The sequence below is a fragment of the Eleutherodactylus coqui genome, chromosome 7 (assembly GCF_035609145.1).
Source record: "Eleutherodactylus coqui strain aEleCoq1 chromosome 7, aEleCoq1.hap1, whole genome shotgun sequence".
In the NCBI taxonomy this organism is placed as follows: domain Eukaryota; kingdom Metazoa; phylum Chordata; class Amphibia; order Anura; family Eleutherodactylidae; genus Eleutherodactylus; species Eleutherodactylus coqui.
In genome coordinates, this window is record NC_089843.1 from 19,357,080 (window position 1) to 19,379,017 (window position 21,938).

At 55.4% G+C, this 21,938-nt stretch overlaps 1 protein-coding gene across 7 annotated transcripts in view; it reads left to right on the forward strand.

Annotated features, from left to right (window-relative positions):
* Window positions 1–21,938, forward strand: part of LOC136572371 (dynactin subunit 1) — a 97,694-nt gene that overhangs the window by 15,950 nt on the left and 59,806 nt on the right. For 5 of the 7 annotated variants that reach the window (XM_066572884.1, XM_066572887.1, XM_066572885.1 and 2 more), the window contains exon 2: window positions 16,973–17,221. In XM_066572884.1, the coding sequence (XP_066428981.1) occupies window positions 16,994–17,221 (228 nt within the window). In that variant the 5' untranslated portion in view covers window positions 16,973–16,993. Of the gene's footprint in view, window positions 1–4,492; window positions 4,628–4,648; window positions 4,669–16,972; window positions 17,222–21,938 lie in introns of those variants that run through there. The other 2 variants (XM_066572891.1, XM_066572886.1) reach the window with 2 other exon arrangements.

Here is a 21,938-nt window from a genome sequence, read left to right on the forward strand (position 1 = left end):
ATGTAGTGACGTCATCGGGTCGCTCCACGTGCAGAAACAGCGGCAGCCGGAAAAACGAGAACGGTTAGCAGTGATAATGTAACGAGTGCTACTTCTATAATGGCAATATTATAGCAATGGTGAAAGCCTAATATCGCACTTGGAAAATCCCTTTAACGCCTTAATGCCACATGACATACAGTTACGTCATACAGCCAACGCCCACCGGCAACAACCACGATCAGCGCTCACAAGATTGCGAGGTGCCGTCCAGTTGCCATGGCAGCCTGGGCCTTCTGAAGGCCACAAAACTGCCTGTCGGAATGAGATATAATGCAATACTATGGTGTTGGATTATATTCTAGGAGCGATCAAATGATTGCAAGTTTAAGTCCCCTACGACAATGTTCCCCACCTCCAGTCCTCAGGGACCGCCAACAGGTCATGTTTTCAGGATTTCCTCAGTGTTGCACAGGTGATGTAATTATTGTCAGCGCCTCAGACATTGCCACAGGTGTTCTTAGCATGGGATATCCTGAAGACCTGACCTGTTGGTGGTCCCTGAGGACTGGAGTTGGGGACCCCTGCCCTACGAGGACTAAAAAAAAAAAATTTAAAAATTTGTTTTTAAAAAAAGTGTTCTTAATTATTTAAAAAATTAAAAAGGTAGCAAAAGCTACAAAAAACATTTATAATAATAAAAACTCAAAACCAAACCATCCAGTATTGCTGCATCCTTAAATGTGTGACGCATCAAAGTAAGACATTATTTATCCCTCATGGGGAACATCGTCAAAAAAAAAAAAGAAAACACCAGAACTGCACTTTTATGGACCCCCTGACTTCAAAAAAATAGAATGAAAAATCATCAAAAAGTTGGTTGTAGTTCAAATAGGTTCCAATAGAAAATACAGGACGTCCCAGTAAACAGGAGCCGCGCGCAACCGGGTCGATGGCGGCCAGGAGATTTAAAGATATTTTACCTTTTAAAAGTAGTACAGCAAAAAAAAACCATAAACCGTTCATTTGGAGTCTTCGTACTGAACCGTGTAGTAAAGTGATGCGATTCCTGTGGAATTGCATTGTTTTTTCGTTTCTCTCCACTTAGAACTTTTTTTTCGTTTTTCAGTACATTATATGGTGCATTAAATAGTAACAGTGAAAAATACAACTCGTCCCGCAGAGAACAACCGTCAGACAGCGACGGCGCTGGAACAATGAACGAATTATGAAGGTCAGGACCAGCAACTCTCGGGGTCTCCGTACCCGCACTGCTGGGCCTATCTCCCAGGCTGCGGGTTGCGTTTCCCCCAATTTTGGTGACCTCCCCTGGCCGCTGTAATCCAGGACGCCGACTCTGGGCGCACGCTCCTTGCTCAGTGCGCCGCATACCGTTGCCATGACACCCAGGCGCGCTGGCTCTGCACTCGCTGATTGATGTCTGGGTCTCGGCTCTGGACTCGCTGATTGATGTCTGGGTCTCAGCTCTGGACTCGCTGATTGATGTCTGGGTCTCGGCTCTGGACTCGCTGATTGATGTCTGGGTCTCGGCTCTGGACTCGCTGCTTCTTGTCTGGGTCTCGGCTCTGGACTCGCTGATTGATGTCTGGGTCTCGGCTCTGGACTCGCTGATTGATGTCTGGGTCTCGGCTCTGGACTCGCTGATTGATGTCTGGGTCTCGGCTCTGGACTCGCTGATTGATGTCTGGGTCTCGGCTCTGCACTCGCTGATTGATGTCTGGGTCTCGGCTCTGCACTCGCTGATTGATGTCTGGGTCTCGGCTCTGGACTCGCTGCTTCTTGTCTGGGTCCTGCTGCATGTCCGGTTTTGATCCGTATTACAGGTTGACATTGATCCATGGGTTCCCGTAAATACGCAGTGAATATTCATGATACTTGTAAAATCCATGGGACCGTCTTGTGGGGTTTTTTGCCCACGTGAAAACCCCAGTGAAAACGGGTGCAAATGAAACAAACATGGTGTCGAAATACGCAGCGAAAACACATATGAAAAAACTGCTTATTTCACAGACCACAACTGCGTCCGCGTGTGAATGAGCCCCATATGTAATTACTCCATAGGCCACATTCACCCGGGCGAGTGCGATACGGCCCCAGAAACTTCAGCCCAATATTGCGCTTGGAGACGTGCGCTCCGCGCCGCGACGTGCTTTGGCTTAAAATTTATGTGAAAAGATGGCGACTGCTAATTATCTTCAATCTGAAAAATCACATTCAGATGCACATCGTACGCCATGCGGGCGCCATGCCATGCCTCTCAAGGCCTCACTAATAACAATGGGCGATGCGTTCCAAGGAACGACCTCATTTAGAGCGCTGCCATTTTTTCCCCCTGTGAATACATCCATAAACCGTAAGAGCAGAGTTCACATTCAGGCGAGATTTGTGCGCATCGCACGGTCATTGTTGACTCAGCGTTACGTGGACGGCGCGCTCCGCCCGAGGATGGGGCTTCTCCACCGCTGGAGCACCTTGGAGGGCGGCTAGGGCTGGCAGCTGCTGAACACGGGGGTGTGGAGGTGCGCAGAAGCCAAAATGGCAGCCGCTCCCTGTGCTGGCGCCGACCCCTCCGCTGAGTGCTGGCTGCATCCTCCGGGTAAAGTGGAGAGCCAGTCCTTCTGCGTCCGACCTCGCAGGCCACATAAAACAACGTGGAGTGTCGGATTTGGCCCCGGGGCTTCGTGTTTGACAAGTTACATGACAAGACCACTAGAGAGCGCACTTATACAACAAACGGCAGATTGTAAGGTCTCGGTCACATGACCGTATGCGTAAAACGCTGCAGGGGTCCCGCAGTGGTTTAGTGGTCTGTATGAGCCGGCACAGACAGCGTACGGCAGCGAGCGCACTGCGAGGGACGGTGTATCTCACGCACGCGGCCATGCGCAGCATGACTCGGTCTTGTTCCATTCCCTGTTGCGTATCGCCGCCCATAAACAATGTATTGCGCACGGACAGCGTTTAATCCGCTGACTATACAAATGTATAGGGCTCACACTGAGAAATAGAGCGCGGCGATCTTTATCCACGTACCTTCATTGACTCCATTCATTGAGTGTCACGCGGCCGCGCGTCACGTGTGTAATATGCGCCAAAATCACGGTTGTGTGAATGAGCCCTTAGCAGGAATACTAAAAGAAGAGAAAAATACTGTGATGGCTTACCCACCCCTCCCACGGGCGCGCGGCCTTCTGAAGGCACGCCAACACAGCGAGGACACTGCGCAGAAGCGGGCACCTGGCGACTCCCCGATCCCTCACCTCTGCCTTATAGTCTATGGGGCTTCGCTGATGATTATCCTGCGCAGCCGCGGCTTAAGACATTAAGAACGGAGGAGCTGAATCGGTTTGTTTCCCGACTATAAACGTTTCGATGGCGTTGCTCCGGGCGCGGCGGCGCTGCAGACGGACGTTGTTGGTCCTGTAAAATGATGGAACTCAAACAGGAACATGTCCGTTTATTTCTTCTCTAATCAGGGAACAAAAACCGGATCCATTCACCAGAAGTGGAGAATAGAAAAGGCGTAACGGAGCCGCAGGCGCTTTCACGCGGCCCAGAAAATCGTGCGAGATTTGTGCATTGCGAGACGTATGAATATGAACCCCATGCTTTAGTATGGAGTCATATACACCAGCGAGGATTTTCCCGCATCGCGGCGAAAACCAGAAGCCGGACGGAATGGAGGCGGATCCTCCCCGTCGCTGCGGTCTATTAAACCAGACGGAATGGAGGAGGCGGAACCTCCCTGTCGCTGCGGTCTATTAAACCAAACGGAATGGAGGCGGAACCTCCCTGTCACTGCGGTCTATTAAACCAAACGGAATGGAGGCGGAACCTCCCTGTCACTGCGGTCTATTAAACCAGACGGAATGGAGGAGGCGGAACCTCCCTGTCGCTGCGGTCTATTAAACCAAACGGAATGGAGGCGGAACCTCCCCGTCACTGCGGTCTATTAAACCAAACGGAATGGAGGCGGAACCTCCCTGTCGCTGCGGTCTATTAAACCAGAAGCCGGACTGAACCTCCCTGTCACTGCGGTCTATTAAACCAGACGGAATGGAGGCGGAACCTCCCTGTCACTGCGGTCTATTAAACCTCACCGAAATCAACGGGGATAACTGGATCGTCTTTACTTCAGTTCCTCTGAACTGCCCCCTACTGGTGACTGCTTAGATACATGAGGGGCTGCATGGATCTATATACAACACTTCAGGCGGCGGCGGCGGCGGCGGCGGCGGCGTGCAGGACACGTGACCAGCGCCCAGAGAGCAGCGACGTGACCGATACATCATGTACTTGCATTACAGCGCGGGGAGAGTACGCATGCGCACTAGTTTATACAGCGGCTCAAGCCTCATTTTGGTTCCATACTACTTATTGGCTACTTCTGCGTGAGGTGATGTCTTACGGCTTATGATTGGCTGATGTTTTGCGAGTTGTCCGCTTCCTCTCTGATGATTGGATGCTCTTGCTAAGGGCCTTGTTTTCTGCTCTCTGATTGGCTGTGAGAACGAGTCTTGGTTCTGCTGAGACCGGCTGATGTTAGTGGGGCCACAGCCCGAGCCCGGAACTGTCAGAAGCCTAACGACAGAGAGCGGGGGGCTCCCGGGGGACAATCAGCTGTGTGGTGGGTGTAATACTCGGGGATGGCGGCAGTGTGGAGATAAGGCGGCTACCCGCCCTGTATTTACTGTCCCCTCCTTCTCCCATATCTCTGTCTATGCTGTCCCCTCCCCATATATCGCTGTCTGTGCTGTCCCTTCCTCACTCCTATATATTTGTATGTTCTTTCCCCTGTATCCCTGTCTATACTATGCCCTCCTCTCCTATGTATCTGTATGTACCGCCCCCCCCTCCCCATATCTGTCTATTCTTCCTCCTCCTATATCTGTCTATACTGTCCCCTCCTCCTATAGCCCTGTATGTACTGTAGCCCTGCCTGTGCTGTCCCCTTCTCCCCCCCCCCCTGTAGCCCTGCCTGTACTGTCCCCTTCTCCCCCCCCCCTGTAGCCCTGCCTGTGCTGTCCCCTTCTCCCCCCCCCCGTAGCCCTGCCTGTGATGTCCCCTTCTCCCCCCCCTGTAGCCCTGCCTGTGCTGTCCCCTTCTCCCCCCCCCTGTAGCCCTGCCTGTGCTGTCCCCTTCTCCCCCCCCCCCCCCTGTAGCCCTGCCTGTGCTGTCCCCTTCTCCCCCCCCCTGTAGCCCTGCCTGTGCTGTCCCCTTCTCCCCCCCCCTGTAGCCCTGCCTGTGCTGTCCCCTTCTCCCCCCCCTGTAGCCCTGCCTGTGCTGTCCCCTTCTCCCCCCCCTGTAGCCCTGCCTGTGCTGTCCCCTTCTCCCCCCCCTGTAGCCCTGCCTGTGCTGTCCCCTTCTGCCCCCCCCCGTAGCCCTGCCTGTGCTGTCCCCTTCTCCCCCCCCTGTAGCCCTGTCTGTGCTGTCCCCTTCTCCCCCCCCCCCCTGTAGCCCTGTCTGTGCTGTCCCCTTCTCCCCCCCCCCCTGTAGCCCTGCCTGTGCTGTCCCCTTCTCCCCCCCCCGTAGCCCTGCCTGTGCTGTCCCCTTCTCCCCCCCCCCGTAGCCCTGCCTGTACTGTCCCCTTCCCCCCCCCCCCCCTGTAGCCCTGCCTGTGCTGTCCCCTTCTCCCCCCCTGTAGCCCTGCCTGTGCTGTCCCCTTCTCCCCCCCCCTGTAGCCCTGCCTGTGCTGTCCCCTTCTCCCCCCCCCCTGTAGCCCTGCCTGTGCTGTCCCCTTCTCCCCCCCCCCCTGTAGCCCTGCCTGTGCTGTCCCCTTCTCCCCCCCCCGTAGCCCTGCCTGTGCTGTCCCCTTCTCCCCCCCCCCCCCTGTAGCCCTGCCTGTGCTGTCCCCTTCTCCCCCCCCTGTAGCCCTGCCTGTGCTGTCCCCTTCTCCCCCCCCTGTAGCCCTTCCTGTGCTGTCCCCTTCTCCCCTCCCCTGTAGCCCTGCCTGTGCTGTCCCCTTCTCCCCCCCCCCCCGTAGCCCTGCCTGTGCTGTCCCCTTCTTCCCCCCCCCCCGTAGCCCTGCCTGTGCTGTCCCCTTCTTCCCCCCCCCCCGTAGCCCTGCCTGTGCTGTCCCCTTCTCCCCCCCCGTAGCCCTGCCTGTGCTGTCCCCTTCTTCCCCCCCCCCCTGTAGCCCTGTCTGTGCTGTCCCCTTCTTCCCCCCCCCCTGTAGCCCTGTCTGTGCTGTCCCCTTCTTCCCCCCCCTGTAGCCCTGTCTGTGCTGTCCCCTTCTTCCCCCCCCTGTAGCCCTGTCTGTGCTGTCCCCTTCTTCCCCCCCCTGTAGCCCTGTCTGTGCTGTCCCCTTCTTCCCCCCCCCCGTAGCCCTGTCTGTGCTAACCCCTCCTTCCCCCCCCCCCGCAGCCCTGTCTGTGCTGACCCCTCTTTCCCCCCCCCCCCCCCGCAGCCCTGTCTGTGCTGACCCCTCTTTCCCCCCCCCTGTAGCCCTGTATGTGCTGTCCCCTCCTTCTTCCCCCCTGTAGCTCTGTCTGTGCTGTCCCCTCCTCCCTGTCTGTGCTGTCCCCTCCTCCCTGTCTGTGCTGTCCCCTCCTCCCTGTCTGTGCTGTCCCCTCCTCCCTGTCTGTGCTGTCCCCTCCTCCCTGTCTGTGCTGTCCCCTCCTCCCTGTCTGTGCTGTCCCCTCCTCCCTGTCTGTGCTGTCCCCTCCTCCCTGTCTGTGCTGTCCCCTCCTCCCTGTCTGTGCTGTCCCCCCCCCCCCGTAGCCCTGCCTGTGCTGTCCCCTTCTCCCCCCCCCCGTAGCCCTGCCTGTGCTGTCCCCTTCTTCCCCCCCCCCCGTAGCCCTGTCTGTGCTGTCCCCTTCTTCCCCCCCCCCCCCGTAGCCCTGGCTGTGCTGTCCCCTTCTTCCCCCCCCCCCCCGTAGCCCTGGCTGTGCTGTCCCCTTCTTCCCCCCCCCCCCCGTAGCCCTGTCTGTGCTGTCCCCTTCTTCCCCCCCCCCCCTGTAGCCCTGTCTGTGCTGTCCCCTTCTTCCTCCCCCCCCCCCTGTAGCCCTGTCTGTGCTGTCCCCTTCCTCCCCCCCCCCTGTAGCCCTGTCTGTGCTGTCCCCTTCCCCCCCCCCTGTAGCCCTGTCTGTGCTGTCCCCTTCTTCCCCCCCCCCTGTAGCCCTGTCTGTGCTGTCCCCTTCTTCCCCCCCCCCCTGTAGCCCTGTCTGTGCTGTCCCATTCTTCCCCCCCCCGTAGCCCTGTCTGTGCTGACCCCTCCTTTCCCCCCCCCCCCGTAGCCCTGTCTGTGCTGACCCCTCCTTCTCCCCCCCCCACCCGTAGCCCTGTCTGTGCTGACCCCTCCTTCTCCCCCCCCCCCCCCGTAGCCATGCTTGTGCTGTCCCCTTCTTCCCCCCCCCCCCCGTAGCCCTGTCTGTGCTGTCCCCTTCTTCCCCCCCCTGTAGCCCTGCCTGTGCTGTCCCCTTCTCCCCCCCCCTGTAGCCCTGTCTGTGCTGTCCCATTCTTCCCCCCCCCCTGACCCCTCCTTCTCCCCCCCCCCCCCGTAGCCCTGTCTGTGCTGACCCCTCCTTTCCCCCCCCCACCCGTAGCCCTGTCTGTGCTGTCCCCTCCTTCTCCCCCGTAGCCCTGTCTGTGCTGTCCCCTTCTCCCCCCCCCCCTGTAGCCCTGTCTGTGCTGTCCCCTTCTCCCTCCCCCCTGTAGCCCTGCCTGTGCTGTCCCCTTCTCCCCCCCCCCCGTAGCCCTGCCTGTGCTGTCCCCTTCTCCCCCCCCCTGTAGCCCTGCCTGTGCTGTCCCCTTCTCCCCCCCCTGTAGCCCTGCCTGTGCTGTCCCCTTCTCCCCCCCCCCTGTAGCCCTGCCTGTGCTGTCCCCTTCTCCCCCCCCCCCCCTGTAGCCCTGCCTGTGCTGTCCCCTTCTCCCCCCCCCCCTGTAGCCCTGCCTGTGCTGTCCCCTTCTCCCCCCCCTGTAGCCCTGCCTGTGCTGTCCCCTTCTCCCCCCCCCTGTAGCCCTGCCTGTGCTGTCCCCTTCTCCCCCCCCCCCTGTAGCCCTGCCTGTGCTGTCCCCTTCTCCCCCCCCCTGTAGCCCTGCCTGTGCTGTCCCCTTCTCCCCCCCTGTAGCCCTGCCTGTGCTGTCCCCTTCTTCCCCCCCCTGTAGCCCTGTCTATGCTGTCCCCTTCTTCCCCCCCCCCGTAGCCCTGTCTGTGCTGTCCCCTTTTTCCCCCCCCCGTAGCCCTGTCTGTGCTGTCCCCTTCTCCCCCCCCCCCCCCCGTAGCCCTGTCTGTGCTGTCCCCTTCTTCCCCCCCCTGTAGCCCTGTCTGTGCTGTCCCCTTCCCCCCCCCCTGTAGCCCTGTCTGTGCTGTCCCCTTCTTCCCCCCCCCCTGTAGCCCTGTCTGTGCTGTCCCCTTCTTCCCCCCCCCCCTGTAGCCCTGTCTGTGCTGTCCCATTCTTCCCCCCCCCGTAGCCCTGTCTGTGCTGACCCCTCCTTTCCCCCCCCCCCCGTAGCCCTGTCTGTGCTGACCCCTCCTTCTCCCCCCCCCCACCCGTAGCCCTGTCTGTGCTGACCCCTCCTTCTCCCCCCCCCCCCCGTAGCCATGCTTGTGCTGTCCCCTTCTTCCCCCCCCCCCCCCGTAGCCCTGTCTGTGCTGTCCCCTTCTTCCCCCCCCTGTAGCCCTGCCTGTGCTGTCCCCTTCTCCCCCCCCCTGTAGCCCTGTCTGTGCTGTCCCATTCTTCCCCCCCCCCTGACCCCTCCTTCTCCCCCCCCCCCCCCGTAGCCCTGTCTGTGCTGACCCCTCCTTTCCCCCCCCCACCCGTAGCCCTGTCTGTGCTGTCCCCTCCTTCTCCCCCGTAGCCCTGTCTGTGCTGTCCCCTTCTCCCCCCCCCCCTGTAGCCCTGTCTGTGCTGTCCCCTTCTCCCTCCCCCCTGTAGCCCTGCCTGTGCTGTCCCCTTCTCCCCCCCCCCCGTAGCCCTGCCTGTGCTGTCCCCTTCTCCCCCCCCCTGTAGCCCTGCCTGTGCTGTCCCCTTCTCCCCCCCCTGTAGCCCTGCCTGTGCTGTCCCCTTCTCCCCCCCCCCTGTAGCCCTGCCTGTGCTGTCCCCTTCTCCCCCCCCCCCCTGTAGCCCTGCCTGTGCTGTCCCCTTCTCCCCCCCCCCTGTAGCCCTGCCTGTGCTGTCCCCTTCTCCCCCCCCTGTAGCCCTGCCTGTGCTGTCCCCTTCTCCCCCCCCCTGTAGCCCTGCCTGTGCTGTCCCCTTCTCCCCCCCCCCCTGTAGCCCTGCCTGTGCTGTCCCCTTCTCCCCCCCCCTGTAGCCCTGCCTGTGCTGTCCCCTTCTCCCCCCCTGTAGCCCTGCCTGTGCTGTCCCCTTCTTCCCCCCCCTGTAGCCCTGTCTATGCTGTCCCCTTCTTCCCCCGTAGCCCTGCCTGTGCTGTCCCCTTCTTCCCCCCCCCCCCCGTAGCCCTGCCTGTGCTGTCCCCTTCTCCCCCCCCCTGTAGCCCTGCCTGTGCTGTCCCCTTCTCCCCCCCCCCTGTAGCCCTGCCTGTGCTGTCCCCTTCTTCCCCCCCCCCCCTGTAGCCCTGCCTGTGCTGTCCCCTTCTCCCCCCCCCTGTAGCCCTGCCTGTGCTGTCCCCTTCTTTCCCCCCCCCCCTGTAGCCCTGCCTGTGCTGTCCCCTTCTTCCCCCCCCCCCGTAGCCCTGTCTGTGCTGTCCCCTTCTTCCCCCCCCCCGTAGCCCTGTCTGTGCTGTCCCCTTTTTCCCCCCCCCGTAGCCCTGTCTGTGCTGTCCCCTTCTCCCCCCCCCCCCCCCGTAGCCCTGTCTGTGCTGTCCCCTTCTTCCCCCCCCTGTAGCCCTGCCTGTGCTGTCCCCTTCTTCCCCCCCCTGTAGCCCTGCCTGTGCTGTCCCCTTCTTCCCCCCCCTGTAGCCCTGCCTGTGCTGTCCCCTTCCCCCCCCCCCTGTAGCCCTGCCTGTGCTGTCCCCTTCTCCCCCCCCCCCCCTGTAGCCCTGTCTGTGCTGTCCCCTTCTTCCCCCCCCCCTGTAGCCCTGTCTGTGCTGTCCCCTTCTTCCCCCCCCCCTGTAGCCCTGTCTATGCTGTCCCCTTCTTCCCCCGTAGCCCTGCCTGTGCTGTCCCCTTCTTCCCCCCCCCCGTAGCCCTCCTGTGCTCTCCCCTTCTTCCCCCCCCCCCGTAGCCCTGCCTCTGCTGTCCCCTTCTCCCCCCCCCTGTAGCCCTGCCTCTGCTGTCCCCTTCTTCCCCCCCCCCTGTAGCCCTGTCTGTGCTGTCCCCTTCTTCCCCCCCCCTGTAGCCCTGTCTGTGCTGTCCCCTTCTTCCCCCCCCCCGTAGCCCTGTCTGTGCTGTCCCCTTCTCCCCCCCCCCCCCGTAGCCCTGTCTGTGCTGTCCCCTTCTTCCCCCCCCCCCCTGTAGCCCTGTCTGTGCTGTCCCCTTCTCCCCCCCCCCTGTAGCCCTGTCTGTGCTGACCCCTCCTCCCCCCCCCCCGCAGCCCTGTCTGTGCTGACCCCTCCTCCCCCCCCCCCCCGCAGCCCTGTCTGTGCTGATCCCTCCTTCCCCCCCCCCCCCCCCCGCTGCCCTGTCTGTGCTGACCCTTCTCCCCCCCCTGTAGCCCTGTCTGTGCTGTCCCATTCTTCCCCCCCTGACCCCTCCTTCTCCCCCCCCCCCTGTAGCCCTGTCTGTGTTGTCCCCTCCTTCTCCCCCCCCCCCCGTAGCCCTGTCTGTGCTGTCCCCTCCTTCCCCCTTGTAGCCCTGTCTGTGCTGACCCCTCCTTCTCCCCCCCCCCTCCTCCCTGTCTGTGCTGTCCCCTTCTCCCCCCCCTCCTCCCTGTCTGTGCTGTCCCCTCCTTCTTCCCCCCTGTAGCTCTGTCTGTGCTCTCCCCTCCTCCCTGTCTGTGCTCTCCCCTCCTCCCTGTCTGTGCTCTCCCCTCCTCCCTGTCTGTGCTCTCCCCTCCTCCCTGTCTGTGCCCTCCCCTCCTCCCTGTCTGTGCTGTCCCCTAACACCCCGCCCCCCCCCCCCCCCCCCCCGTAGCCCTTCTAAAATGTTTCGTTTTAACCCCGTATCTACAAGGTCCACATCTGGCGCCCCCGGTGGTTATTACGTGACATGGCCTGCTGGCTCGGTTTCTGTTTCTCTTTGCTCAGATTGTTTCCCTCTAACCTTTGTCTTACCCCTTTGTCCTGTTTTAGGGCCGCGGACGCCGGAACAACAATCGCTTCCCTGCTATAAGCCGTGAGATCCGCAGTCTGTTAGTTGGGACCCCTTCCTCCTCCACCACCTCTGTCCTTCCGTGTTGTTAACCCTTTTCGTCTCTCTGTTCCGCATCCAGTCTTCGTATCCCCGTAGATGGGCTTCAGTGACTGTATAATGTCTGTTTAGGGACCCGGACGCTCTGATCACTGCTCCTACGGGGGGCGCTGTATCTGTCTGTGACGGGTGACTACCCCCAGCTTGTAGACTAGTATTACCTGCAGTACTTCTCCTACAGGGGTCGCTGTAACGGTCTGGGATGAGTAATCACCTGCAGCTTGTAGAGTCGTGTTACCTGCACTACTTGTCCTACGGGGGGCGCTGTAACTGTCCGAGAAGGGTGACCATCTCCAGCTTGTAGACTAGTATTTCCTGCAGTACTTCTCCTACAGGGGTCGCTGTAACGGTCCGGGGCGAACCAGCTCCAGCTTGTAGACTAGTATTTCCTGCAGTACTTTTCCTACGGGGGGGGGGGGGGGGGGTGCTATAACGGTCCGGGGCGGGTAACCAGCTCCAGCTTGTAGACTTGTGTTACCTGCAGTACTTCTCCTATAGAGGGTGCTGTAGCAGTCCGGGACGGGTGACAACCTCCAGCTTGTAGGTTAGTGTAACCTGCAGTGCTTCTCCCAAGGAAGGAAGTCTCTACTCTAGAAGTGTTTTCCTTCACATAGTGACCTCACGGATGGGCCGACGTCGCCCGGCTGGTGAGTGCCCTCGCGGATGGGCCGACGTCGCCCGGCTGGTGAGTGCCCTCGCGGATGGGCCGACGTCGCCCGGCTGGTGAGTGCCCTCGCGGATGGGCCGACGTCGCCCGGCTGGTGAGTGCCCTCGCGGATGGGCCGACGTCGCCCGGCTGGTGAGTGACCTCGCGGATCTGCCGACGTCGCCCGGCCGGCGGACCTGAAGTTCTATTGATTATCCTCCAGCTATTATACGCAGTCCCGTGCGGACGCCTCACTGTGATCCCGTATAACGATGGTATCGTCTATGAAGCGGCGCCCCACACTGACCGGTCAGGTTAATACAGCTGTTAGAGGCTTTACCTGAAAGGATCAGAATATCCTTTAACCCCTTAATGACTCGGCCTATTTTGGCGTTGAGGACCAAGCGATTTTTGGTATTTTTCCATCTCCATTTTTCAAAAGCCATAACTTTTTTATTTTTCCGTCGACGCGGCCGTATAAGGGCTTGTTTTTTGCGTGGCGAGCTGTAGTTTTTATCAGTGCCACTTTTGGGTACATAGGCTATATCGTAAAACTTACTTATTATTTTTTTTTATGATAACAGGGAGAGAAAACGCATCAATTCTGCCATAGATTTTATTTTTATTTTTCTTACAGCGTTAATCATGCAGCATAAATGAGACACTAAATGTTTTCTGCGGGTCGGTACGGTTACAACGATACCAAAATTGTTATATTTCTTTTTTTAGGTTATTACACTTTTTTGCAATAAAAAGCCTTTTTTTTTGGAAATTTTTTTTTCCTCTATAGCTGCATTCAAAGTCCTGTAACTTTTTTGTTTTTCTATGCACGGAGCTCTATGAGGGCTTATTTGTTGCGAGAGGAGCTGTAGTTTTTATTGGTACAATTTTGGGGGAATGTACGGCTTTTTTGATCACTTTTATTGAATTTTTTGTGGGGCAAAATGCTAAAAATTAGCATTTTGCCTCTGTTTTTTAGCGGGCTTTTTTTACGCTTTTTGTTGTACAAAATAAAGAGTGTTCAACTTTTTGTACACGTCGTTAAGGACGCGTCAATACCCAATATGTGGGGTTTTCATTTTTTTTTACCTTTTTTTTAATGCTAATATTAGAAAAAGCATAAAAAAGGGGGTTTTTAACATTTTTTTTTACTTTTTTTTTTTTACATTTTTTATTTTATTTTTTTTACACTATTTGAGTCCCTCTGAGGGACTTGCAGCACTGTGCCGATGATCGCTGTCATAAGGCATGGCAGAGCTACTGCTCTGCCATGCCTTATCGCTTATACAGCGATCATAGGCATTGGCAATACAGGACGCCAGTGTCTGGCGTCCTGTTGCCATGGCGAGAGGACGGGCTCTCGCGATAACATCGCGAGAGCCGGCTGGAGACACAGAGGGAGCTCTGTGAACTCTTTCCCTGCCGCGATCTACTTAGATCGCGGCAGGGAAGGGGTTAACAGCGGGGGGCGCATCTCCGATGCCCCCCCCGCTGTTGCAGCGGGACGCCGGCTGTGACTGACAGCCGGCTCCCGCTGTGGGATAGCGCGAGGTCAGCCATGATCTCGCGCTATCCCGATGACGTACCGGTACGTCATTTTGCGCGAAGTACCAGGCTCCCATGACGTACATCATGGAGCGGGAAGGGGTTAATGTCTGTTTCTATGGATGGGAATTTCACAAAAGCCATGCATTTTTGCATGAAAATCGCCTCCCATCTGCGGTAAGACGCACGTTGGTGAGTGCGATATCTGGCCATGGTTCCCGGCCTGATATTCCCCCGTGTGAAATCGCCAGAGGAAGAGATTGGCGAAGGCTTGTCCTCAGCAGAGAGGCATTCTGGGTAATGACGTTGGGGTCTACAGCTTACGGGAGTTCTCTTCTTGTGACGCTCATATGATGTGACTGTATATTGGCCGGTCCGTCAGTGATATTACGGGGCGTACCGTGTGACTTGTTAGCTGCGACCAAGAAAAGTGTCTTTATAGACGCGTGTGGTGCAGACATGGTGTCACGGGGCACCGGACATTTGTAATCTTTAACCCCTCAGTGACCGCTAATACGTGTTCTCACATCCTGGGTGTCTGGGCTTTATACTACAGGGCCATGAAAACACAGTAGAATAAAGCCCCGGGGGTGGAAGTAGCCGACAGCTTGGAGCGGTCCCCGGGGGGGGGGGGCTGCCCTGTGCGGTCCCCGGGGGGGGGGGGCTGCCCTGTGCGGTCCCCGGGGGGGGGGGGCTGCCCTGTGCGGTCCCCGGGGGGGGGGCTGCCCTGTGCGGTCCCCGGGGGGGGGGCTGCCCTGTGCGGTCCCCGGGGGGGGGGCTGCCCTGTGCGGTCCCCGGGGGGGGGGCTGCCCTGTGCGGTCCCCAGTCTGGCGATCGACTCTATCCAATGGATAATTGCAATCGCATAAAAGTAATAAAATAAAAAGTTTAGTTTTCTCTTCCCTCACGGATCCGACCGGTGAGGGGGTGGGGGGGTGACCCTACCTACCTACGGCCCCCGGAGATGTCCCCCGACAGGATATTTATCCACGGACCTTTTACACAGCTTCTGGGTGTGCGCCGTTGGCAAAATGGCGGATGCATACACAAAAGCTGGGGATTGCCCAGCAAATTTGAATTCTCCTGGGTACCAATGGTAGCGAAGAGCTTGGAGATGTCACGGGGGAGGCGGGGAGCGGTTCCCGGTCACATGATTGCCGCTATCCAATGGATAACCCCGTTTACAAAAAAGTTTGAAGAGTTTCACTTCTCCTCACGGATGCGATCGGTGTGGGACATGAAACTTCTTACCCGAGGCCCGACTTGTCCCCTGATGCAATCCTCCTCCACGGACCTTCCCCGGCGTCTGTGCATGCGCCCATCAGCAAGATGGCGGACGCAAGTGCAAAAGCCAGGAAGGACCCAGGAAATGTAAAATCTCCTGACTCCCCCCACCACCTACCAAGGGTAGCTGAGAGCCTGGAGGCCCTGGTGAGCGGTCCCCGGTCATGTGATCGCCATTATCCAGACCGCTACCTGTAATATGTAATTTACAAGAAGCCCCGGGCACGCTCGCCTATCAGTTCCAGGAGCAGCTTGTTGAGCGCCTTCTGTGTGAGACCGCTGCACCGCAGCAAGATTACGAAGCCTCACAGAGCGCCACTTTACACCTCATCCCTGTCGCTGAGGTCACGAAATACCCCCAAAAAAGCATGGAAGGAGGGGGGATACGTGTTTTTATTGCCCCATGTGCCCATCGCCACCAGCCTCTGTAATCACCCCTGTCTTTGGACAAACCACGCAGGTTACTCTATTACTTGTATCTAAGATTAGGGAATCTCAAAGGGATCAGCAGGAAGGGGTTCTTTTTAGGGAGTCATTTTTTTTTTTTGTGCAGCAGTGAGCAGCGGGGCCTGGACTGTATTCAGCTGTGCCCTGCTGGGCGTACCCTCTAACAGGCCGAGCCATGTGCCCTGTAAGCAGACTGGGGCCACTACGGCTATGTTTCTGAACTTGGGACAAACAGGGAAATCCATTTTGAGGTGAAAATCCTCATTTTCAGGGGCACTATAGAAAAAAAAAACTGACTACAAAATGACATCTTTGGAATTCTATGAAGTTTTATTTTTTTTCTCCTCTAAATTGCATTAACCCCTGTGTGTAAAAAGAAAGAAAACTGTGAGGTCAGAATCCTCCTGACCCCCTCAGGGATTACATTCAGGGGTGTGTTTTTAAATGGGGTGATTTGTGGACTATCATTCTGACACCCATGAGCCCCTGTAATCTTGGGGCCGGAAGACAAAATGCTCCTCAAAATTTGAATAACTTCAGGGGTTTTGTTTTTTTTTTTGGAAAATCCTACTGATGTTTGTCCTCAGGTCCTCCCTGGTTGATCAGCCGGCGTCTGTCACTGGGGACCCTGACCGATCAGCTGTGCGGGTGCATGCTGTCAGACCAGAAGCCTCCATGTGGACCTCCTTATACTGGCTGGTGTTTGTAACTAGGCATGGCTCCCATTAACTTATATGACCATTGTGCCAGCCACTACACAAATGTCGGCACGGAGGTTTCCACTTTGACCGCTGTGTTATTGCGGCGCTGACAGCATGCGCCCGCACAGCCGATCGGTCAGGGTCCCGAGCGACGGACCCCGGCCGATCAACTATTGTATTTCTCTGGAAAACCCCTTTAATGTTAAATTTATACATCTCCTAAATGGGTAAAAAAAAAAAACACAATCTTTTTTCAATGCGCTTCCAGAATAAAGGGAGCAGGTGGAAATGTATACCTCATCAGAAATGTGTGCCGTATGTTTGACATATTGCAGTTGAAAATGTGAAAAAAAAGACAATTTTTTTCAGAATGTTCTAAATTTTTGGCCTTTTTTTAATAAAGATCCACAAATTCTATCGGTCTATTTTTACCAGCTAAATGAAGTACAACATGTGACGGAAATAAACAACGTCAGAATCAGTGGGACATGCAGAACCTTTACGGAGTCATTCTATGTTAAATGTCAGATTACCAATATTTGGCCTGGTCATTAAGGCGCAAACAGGCTTGGTCACTAAGGGGTTAAGGAGCCGGTATTTCTCCCTTGTCGCGGTCAGCCGCAGCGCCTGAGAACCTTAGCGCTAAACCGGGGTAGATACCTCTTACCAGATGGGGATAACGTGTTGGGCGTTGTGGACTTCCTATAGATGCCTGACAAATCCCGGGTCCTGGTGTCATTACCAGTGTGACGGCCCCCCAACACCCGTGATGGGTGTATGATCTCTGCTTGCTGTCAGGGTTCAGAGGCCGACATGCTGTACAGTGTCATCTGCGCTGATACAGTGTAACAAACCTCCGCTGTGAGAGGTATGAGGTCAGGATGGGTGTCGGTGGGTGTCGTCGCTCTGGGTGGGGTCCTGTATCTGGCTGTACCCCCTCCCTGCAGCGGCTCGTCCTGTGACAGTCAGCAGACTCTGATGCTTTCCCCGGCAGGGCTCTAGATCCTCCGGAGCTCCGCACGTCTCTGTAGGTTGTTGCCTGGCCTCTGGTCGCCCTTGTCGTCCGTCCTGTACTGACTTGTCGTGTGCTTCTTCCCGCAGACCGCGAGCTCCGTGACCAGGATGAGCGTGGAGGCCACCGGTAAGCCCCTGAAGGTGGGCTCGCGAGTGGAGGTGATTGGCAAGGGGCACCGCGGTACTGTCGCTTTTGTAGGGGCCACGCTGTTTGCCACTGGCAAGTGGGTTGGAGTCATCCTCGATGATGCCAAGGGAAAGAATGACGGCACTGTGCAGGGCAGGAAGTACTTCACCTGCGAAGAGAACCATGGGATATTCGTGCGTCAGTCACAGGTACGATACCACACATGTAATATGTATATAGGGGCAACGCTCTGAATTCCCAGCTGCCCCTTACACAGACAAAGTGCTACAGAAACGTCTACCACTAGGGGGAACTCTGAGTCCAGACTCATTATGGTCAATGGGAGTCCTGTAGATCAGTATGCAGCGCACAACCTGCTCTGGGCGTTCATTCAGAGGCGTCCGCTGTGGGCGGAGTCTGCTGCTTGTAGGGTTTTCTTGGTTTTATATAAGGGATTCCATTATCTGACAGCAAGCAGAGATCTTGGAAAGGGTGAGGAAGTGATACTTGAAGTCTCCTAACCCCATTTGATGTATGGTGGAAGCTGGGTTGTCATTGTATAGGCCTGGCTCAGGAGACAAGCCCACTCTTTACATGGCGGAGGTCTAGCCACAGGGGCCGTGATCGGGGATAAACTCTGATCCTGGCAGTTAACCCTTTAGATGCCGCTGTCAGCCCAACAGAAGGGCGCCTTCTGTTACCTGACTATCTCATCCACAACAGTTTGCCCTTTTCTGGGGGTTGTCTTGTTTCCAAGGGAAAAAAATGCATAAAAATCGATGGAAAGGTCTTGTGTGCTCCAACGCAGGCCGGGCTCACACGGGCGGATGGGAACTGTGGATTCCACAATTGGCGTCAGCGTGGACGATACGCCGGCATTGAAAGGCATGTACTCTTGTTGGTTCTGTCAGACATGCGGATAGGAGTTGCGGACTTTGCTAGCAGAAGAAGAATCACAATGTGCTCTGTTTTAGCGCAGATTGCCGGCATTGAAGCCAATGGGTGAGCGTTCCGTAACGTTAACATTACCTATGAGCGATGGAAACGTTCGCAACTCAATAGGAAAATAGATAGAAAAGCCGGCTGTCAGGATGTCATTCAATGAATGGCTGTGAGTGGTTAATCCAGTGCCGACTCTAATTGGCTGATACGGCGCTTGATGAACCAATCAGAGCATTAGTTTGCTGGAGGCGGGGTATTCAAGCCCCACTTCAAGGAAGAATTGCTCTGTCAGCGCTCAGGAGGACTGGCAGCCTGCAGATCAGTGCGAGGGACCCAAACGCCGGCTGCTAGGTGAGTATTAGAAGACCCAGTGCCTCTTTTAGGGCAAAAATTGATATAAGGCAGTGTCTTATTTTCAGGGAAACGCGGCATGAGGGGACAATTTCCATTTTGTGGCTCCCCCATTTTTGTTTTGCTTTTGCATCTTGTACAATAAGCTGCAATATATTATTATATTAGCAGAAAAGTTAAAGGTCCTGGGGGGGGACTTGTAAATGGAACCGGTCACCATTTTTTAGTAATGTGATGCAATAGCAGCCCCCCCCCCACCGGCCCTGCTTCATTTACACGCCGCGCAGGAACCTCAAACTGCTAATATCAAGGTATTCTTGTATTCACAGTGATGGCAAACTAAGTGCGGGGCAGACGGATGCTTCTGGACTGCTGCTATTGGTTCACTTTGCTAAAAAATGGTGCCGGGTTCCCTGTAAGTGGAACAACACTTAAAACAAAACCCTGTATATGCTTGGTATACGAACCCACAGAATAAAGGTCAGGAAGGGCTTCTGTTCTCCTCGAACATCTAGAAGGTGTGAGGAGACTTATAAGGCCAACCATGCTCCTCTGAGAGATATGGAACAATACCCCTGCAGCGCCACCTATTGGAAGGCAGCAGTACCTTACTGCAAGACAATGTCAGACTTTTTTAGACCAATCTTTGCAGAGTTGCTGCCTTCCAGTAGGACCCCTCCTGAGCCGCTCTAGGCCTCTCACTAGCCAAGCCTGAAGCCTGCTGTACTCCTACAGACCCAGAATTACAGCCATTTGGAACGGGGCGGGAATAAAGCGTTTACAGTTGTACTTCTTTAGTGTGTCAGGGGTGAGGGGGAGACCGACGCAGGGGTGAGGGGGAAACCGACGGGATCTATGACTCTCCTGTCCTAGGGCAAAGGTCACATGAATTTCTGTTTACCACCCCTCCCTGCCCATAGCGCGGCCGAGAAAATTGCGCAAGATTTGTACGTTGCAAGATGCATGAATATAAACGCCATTCTTTTACATGAGAGATTTTTCCCACATCACGGCGCAAGAAAAAATCGTGGCATGTCCGATCTGTTGGCGTTCCCTCGGAACGCATCGCCCATTGTTTTCATTTGAGGCCAGAAAACACGTTGCACAGTGTGTGATTCCAGGTTTCCCATTGAAAACATGGGAAAGGCTTGCCGATCAGCCGGAGGACCACAGATCTACTTGAGGGATGGTAGGTGTGTTTGACCAACGTCTCCCATCCGCAGGTACATCACATATTATCAGCCCGAGTTTCACGGCCGCATATCCCGCTCCACTGCGTGAAACCAGCCGCCGTCAGAGAGCAGATTTGCTCTCTGATTGTCGTATACAGGCTTTTTGACAGAAAAGGGGAGCAGTGATGAGGTCATCTGAGCCTCTACACCTTCTAATGCTGCAGGCGGGGCATCGAAAAGTTTCTTTGCAATTTTTTTTTTTTCTGTTTTAAAAACAAAAAACCTCGAATACAGGGAGATCTGTGCTGCCGACGCTCTGAGGATTGTCTACGCCGGATGCAATTGTAACAAGGCCTCAGCTGGGGAATCGTTTAAGAATCTACTGTTTTTAGGACACTGTGAAAAGAAGAATATTCTGATTCACAGACAGAAAGCAGAGATCTTACATGCTGAGAACTTTACATGAGGAGTCCAGAGGAAAGCTGCAGAACTTCAGTCTGTAGACAAAACTTCATATAAGACATGGAAAAAGGCGATACAATGTAAAGGGCGAAGAGGTAATAATGTAACGTTAGTGGCTTTATCAGAACGGGTGAGCAGAAGGGGGGGTGGAAGCCGATCTGCTACCGTAATCGTGGTGTCCCAGAGGTGAGTGTTTGATGGGCACACCGCATTCATACGGGTGGGAGACACAGGACTGCTGCCCTTTCATCCGTCGGGGTCCTATTCATCGGCCTCATCCTCCATCCACATCTTGGGATAACCCCTTAATGCTGTCTGACATTTAGGTCTCAAACAGACCCCCGACCACCGCAGCGGGGATCAAACAGAACTGCTATCACAGTTGTTGGCCATGTAAATGTCCGGCCGGAGGGAGTCTCTCACCCAGATAGCCCGCCTGTGGGAGGGAGTCTCTCACCCAGATAGCCCGCCTGTGGGAGGGAGTCTCTCACCCAGATAGCCCGCCGGTGGGAGGGAGTCTCTCACCCAGATAGCCCGCCGGTGGGAGGGAGTCTCTCACCCAGATAGCCCGCCGGTGGGAGGGAGTCTCTCACCCAGATAGCCCGCCGGTGGGAGGGAGTCTCTCACCCAGATAGCCCGCCGGTGGGAGGGAGTCTCTCACCCAGATAGCCCGCCGGTGGGAGGGAGTCTCTCACCCAGATAGCCCGCCGGTGGGAGGGAGTCTCTCACCCAGATAGCCCGCCGGTGGGAGGGAGTCTCTCGCCCAGATAGCCCGCCGCTGCGGCTCGTTTGTCCCGGCAGCCTGTGGCCGGACTTCATGGAACTCTTGTCAGAATGCACTACAGTGAATAGAAACTGGCTGCGAGCTCCGTTGGGGATGGCCGGAGGTAACGATCACTCGCCCCTCAATAATGCAGCCTGCTGGTTTGTTTCAGTTTTTTTTTTCTTTTCTTGGTGCTAAATGTAGAATAGAACAGTTTAGAACATTTTAAGTGGAATGAAACGGAAAAAACGCACAATTGCCCCATCCACAGCGGCTATTGTTCTAAATGGGGCGTGCGCCATGCAGCAGACGTGGCACGATGACCTCATTCTGTAGCTTGGTATGATTGCCACAATACTGACTTTACTTGGCTAGATTTTTACTTTCTTGCTTTAGTACTTTAACCCCTTAGTGACCAAGCCTGTTTGCGCCTTAATGACCATGTGTCGTAACATGAAATGACTCCATAAAGGTTTTGCATCTCCAAGTGATTCTGACATTGCTTTTTCTCCACACATTGTACTTCATTTAGGTGGTAAAGATAGACCGAGAGAATTTGTGTATATTTATTAAAAGCGCCAAAATTGGGAAAATTTTGAAAAATTGTCTTTTTTTTTTTAACATGTCAAATATGTGCCAACATACTGTACACATGTGATAAGATATATATTTCCATCTGTTTACTTTATTCTGGACGCACATTGGAAAAACTTTAGTTTTTTTTTTGTTTTTTTTTTAAACTATTTAGGATTTGTACAAATTTAACATTAATATTTTGAGAACATTTTGTTTTCCTGCACCAAGATTACAGAGGCTCATGGGTCTCAGAATGATTTATCCCCCCCACAACTGACCCCATTTTAAAAACTACACCCCTAATGTATTCACTGAGGGGGTCAGGAGGATTTTGACCGTACAGGTTGTTTTTTTTCAGGAGTTAATGCAATTTTATTTTTCCTCCCACAAGTTACATTTTTTACAAATATGTCATTTTAAAGACGTATTTTTTTTCTATAGTAAACCTTTGAATAGTTTTTGTGTGTTTCTTTGTTTTCTATTGCTGCATGCCTAAATGAAAAATGTTAAGTCTCCTTGTACCCAAATGGTTCCACTGGAATCTTCAAGTCTCCTTACAAGATAAGAGCCTGATGGAGCCTCCTCAGTGGGAAAATGGTTGGAAGGGTCAAAATCTGCCAAGAAAAGCAAATTTTTTTTTTTTTTTTTTTTTTTTTGCGG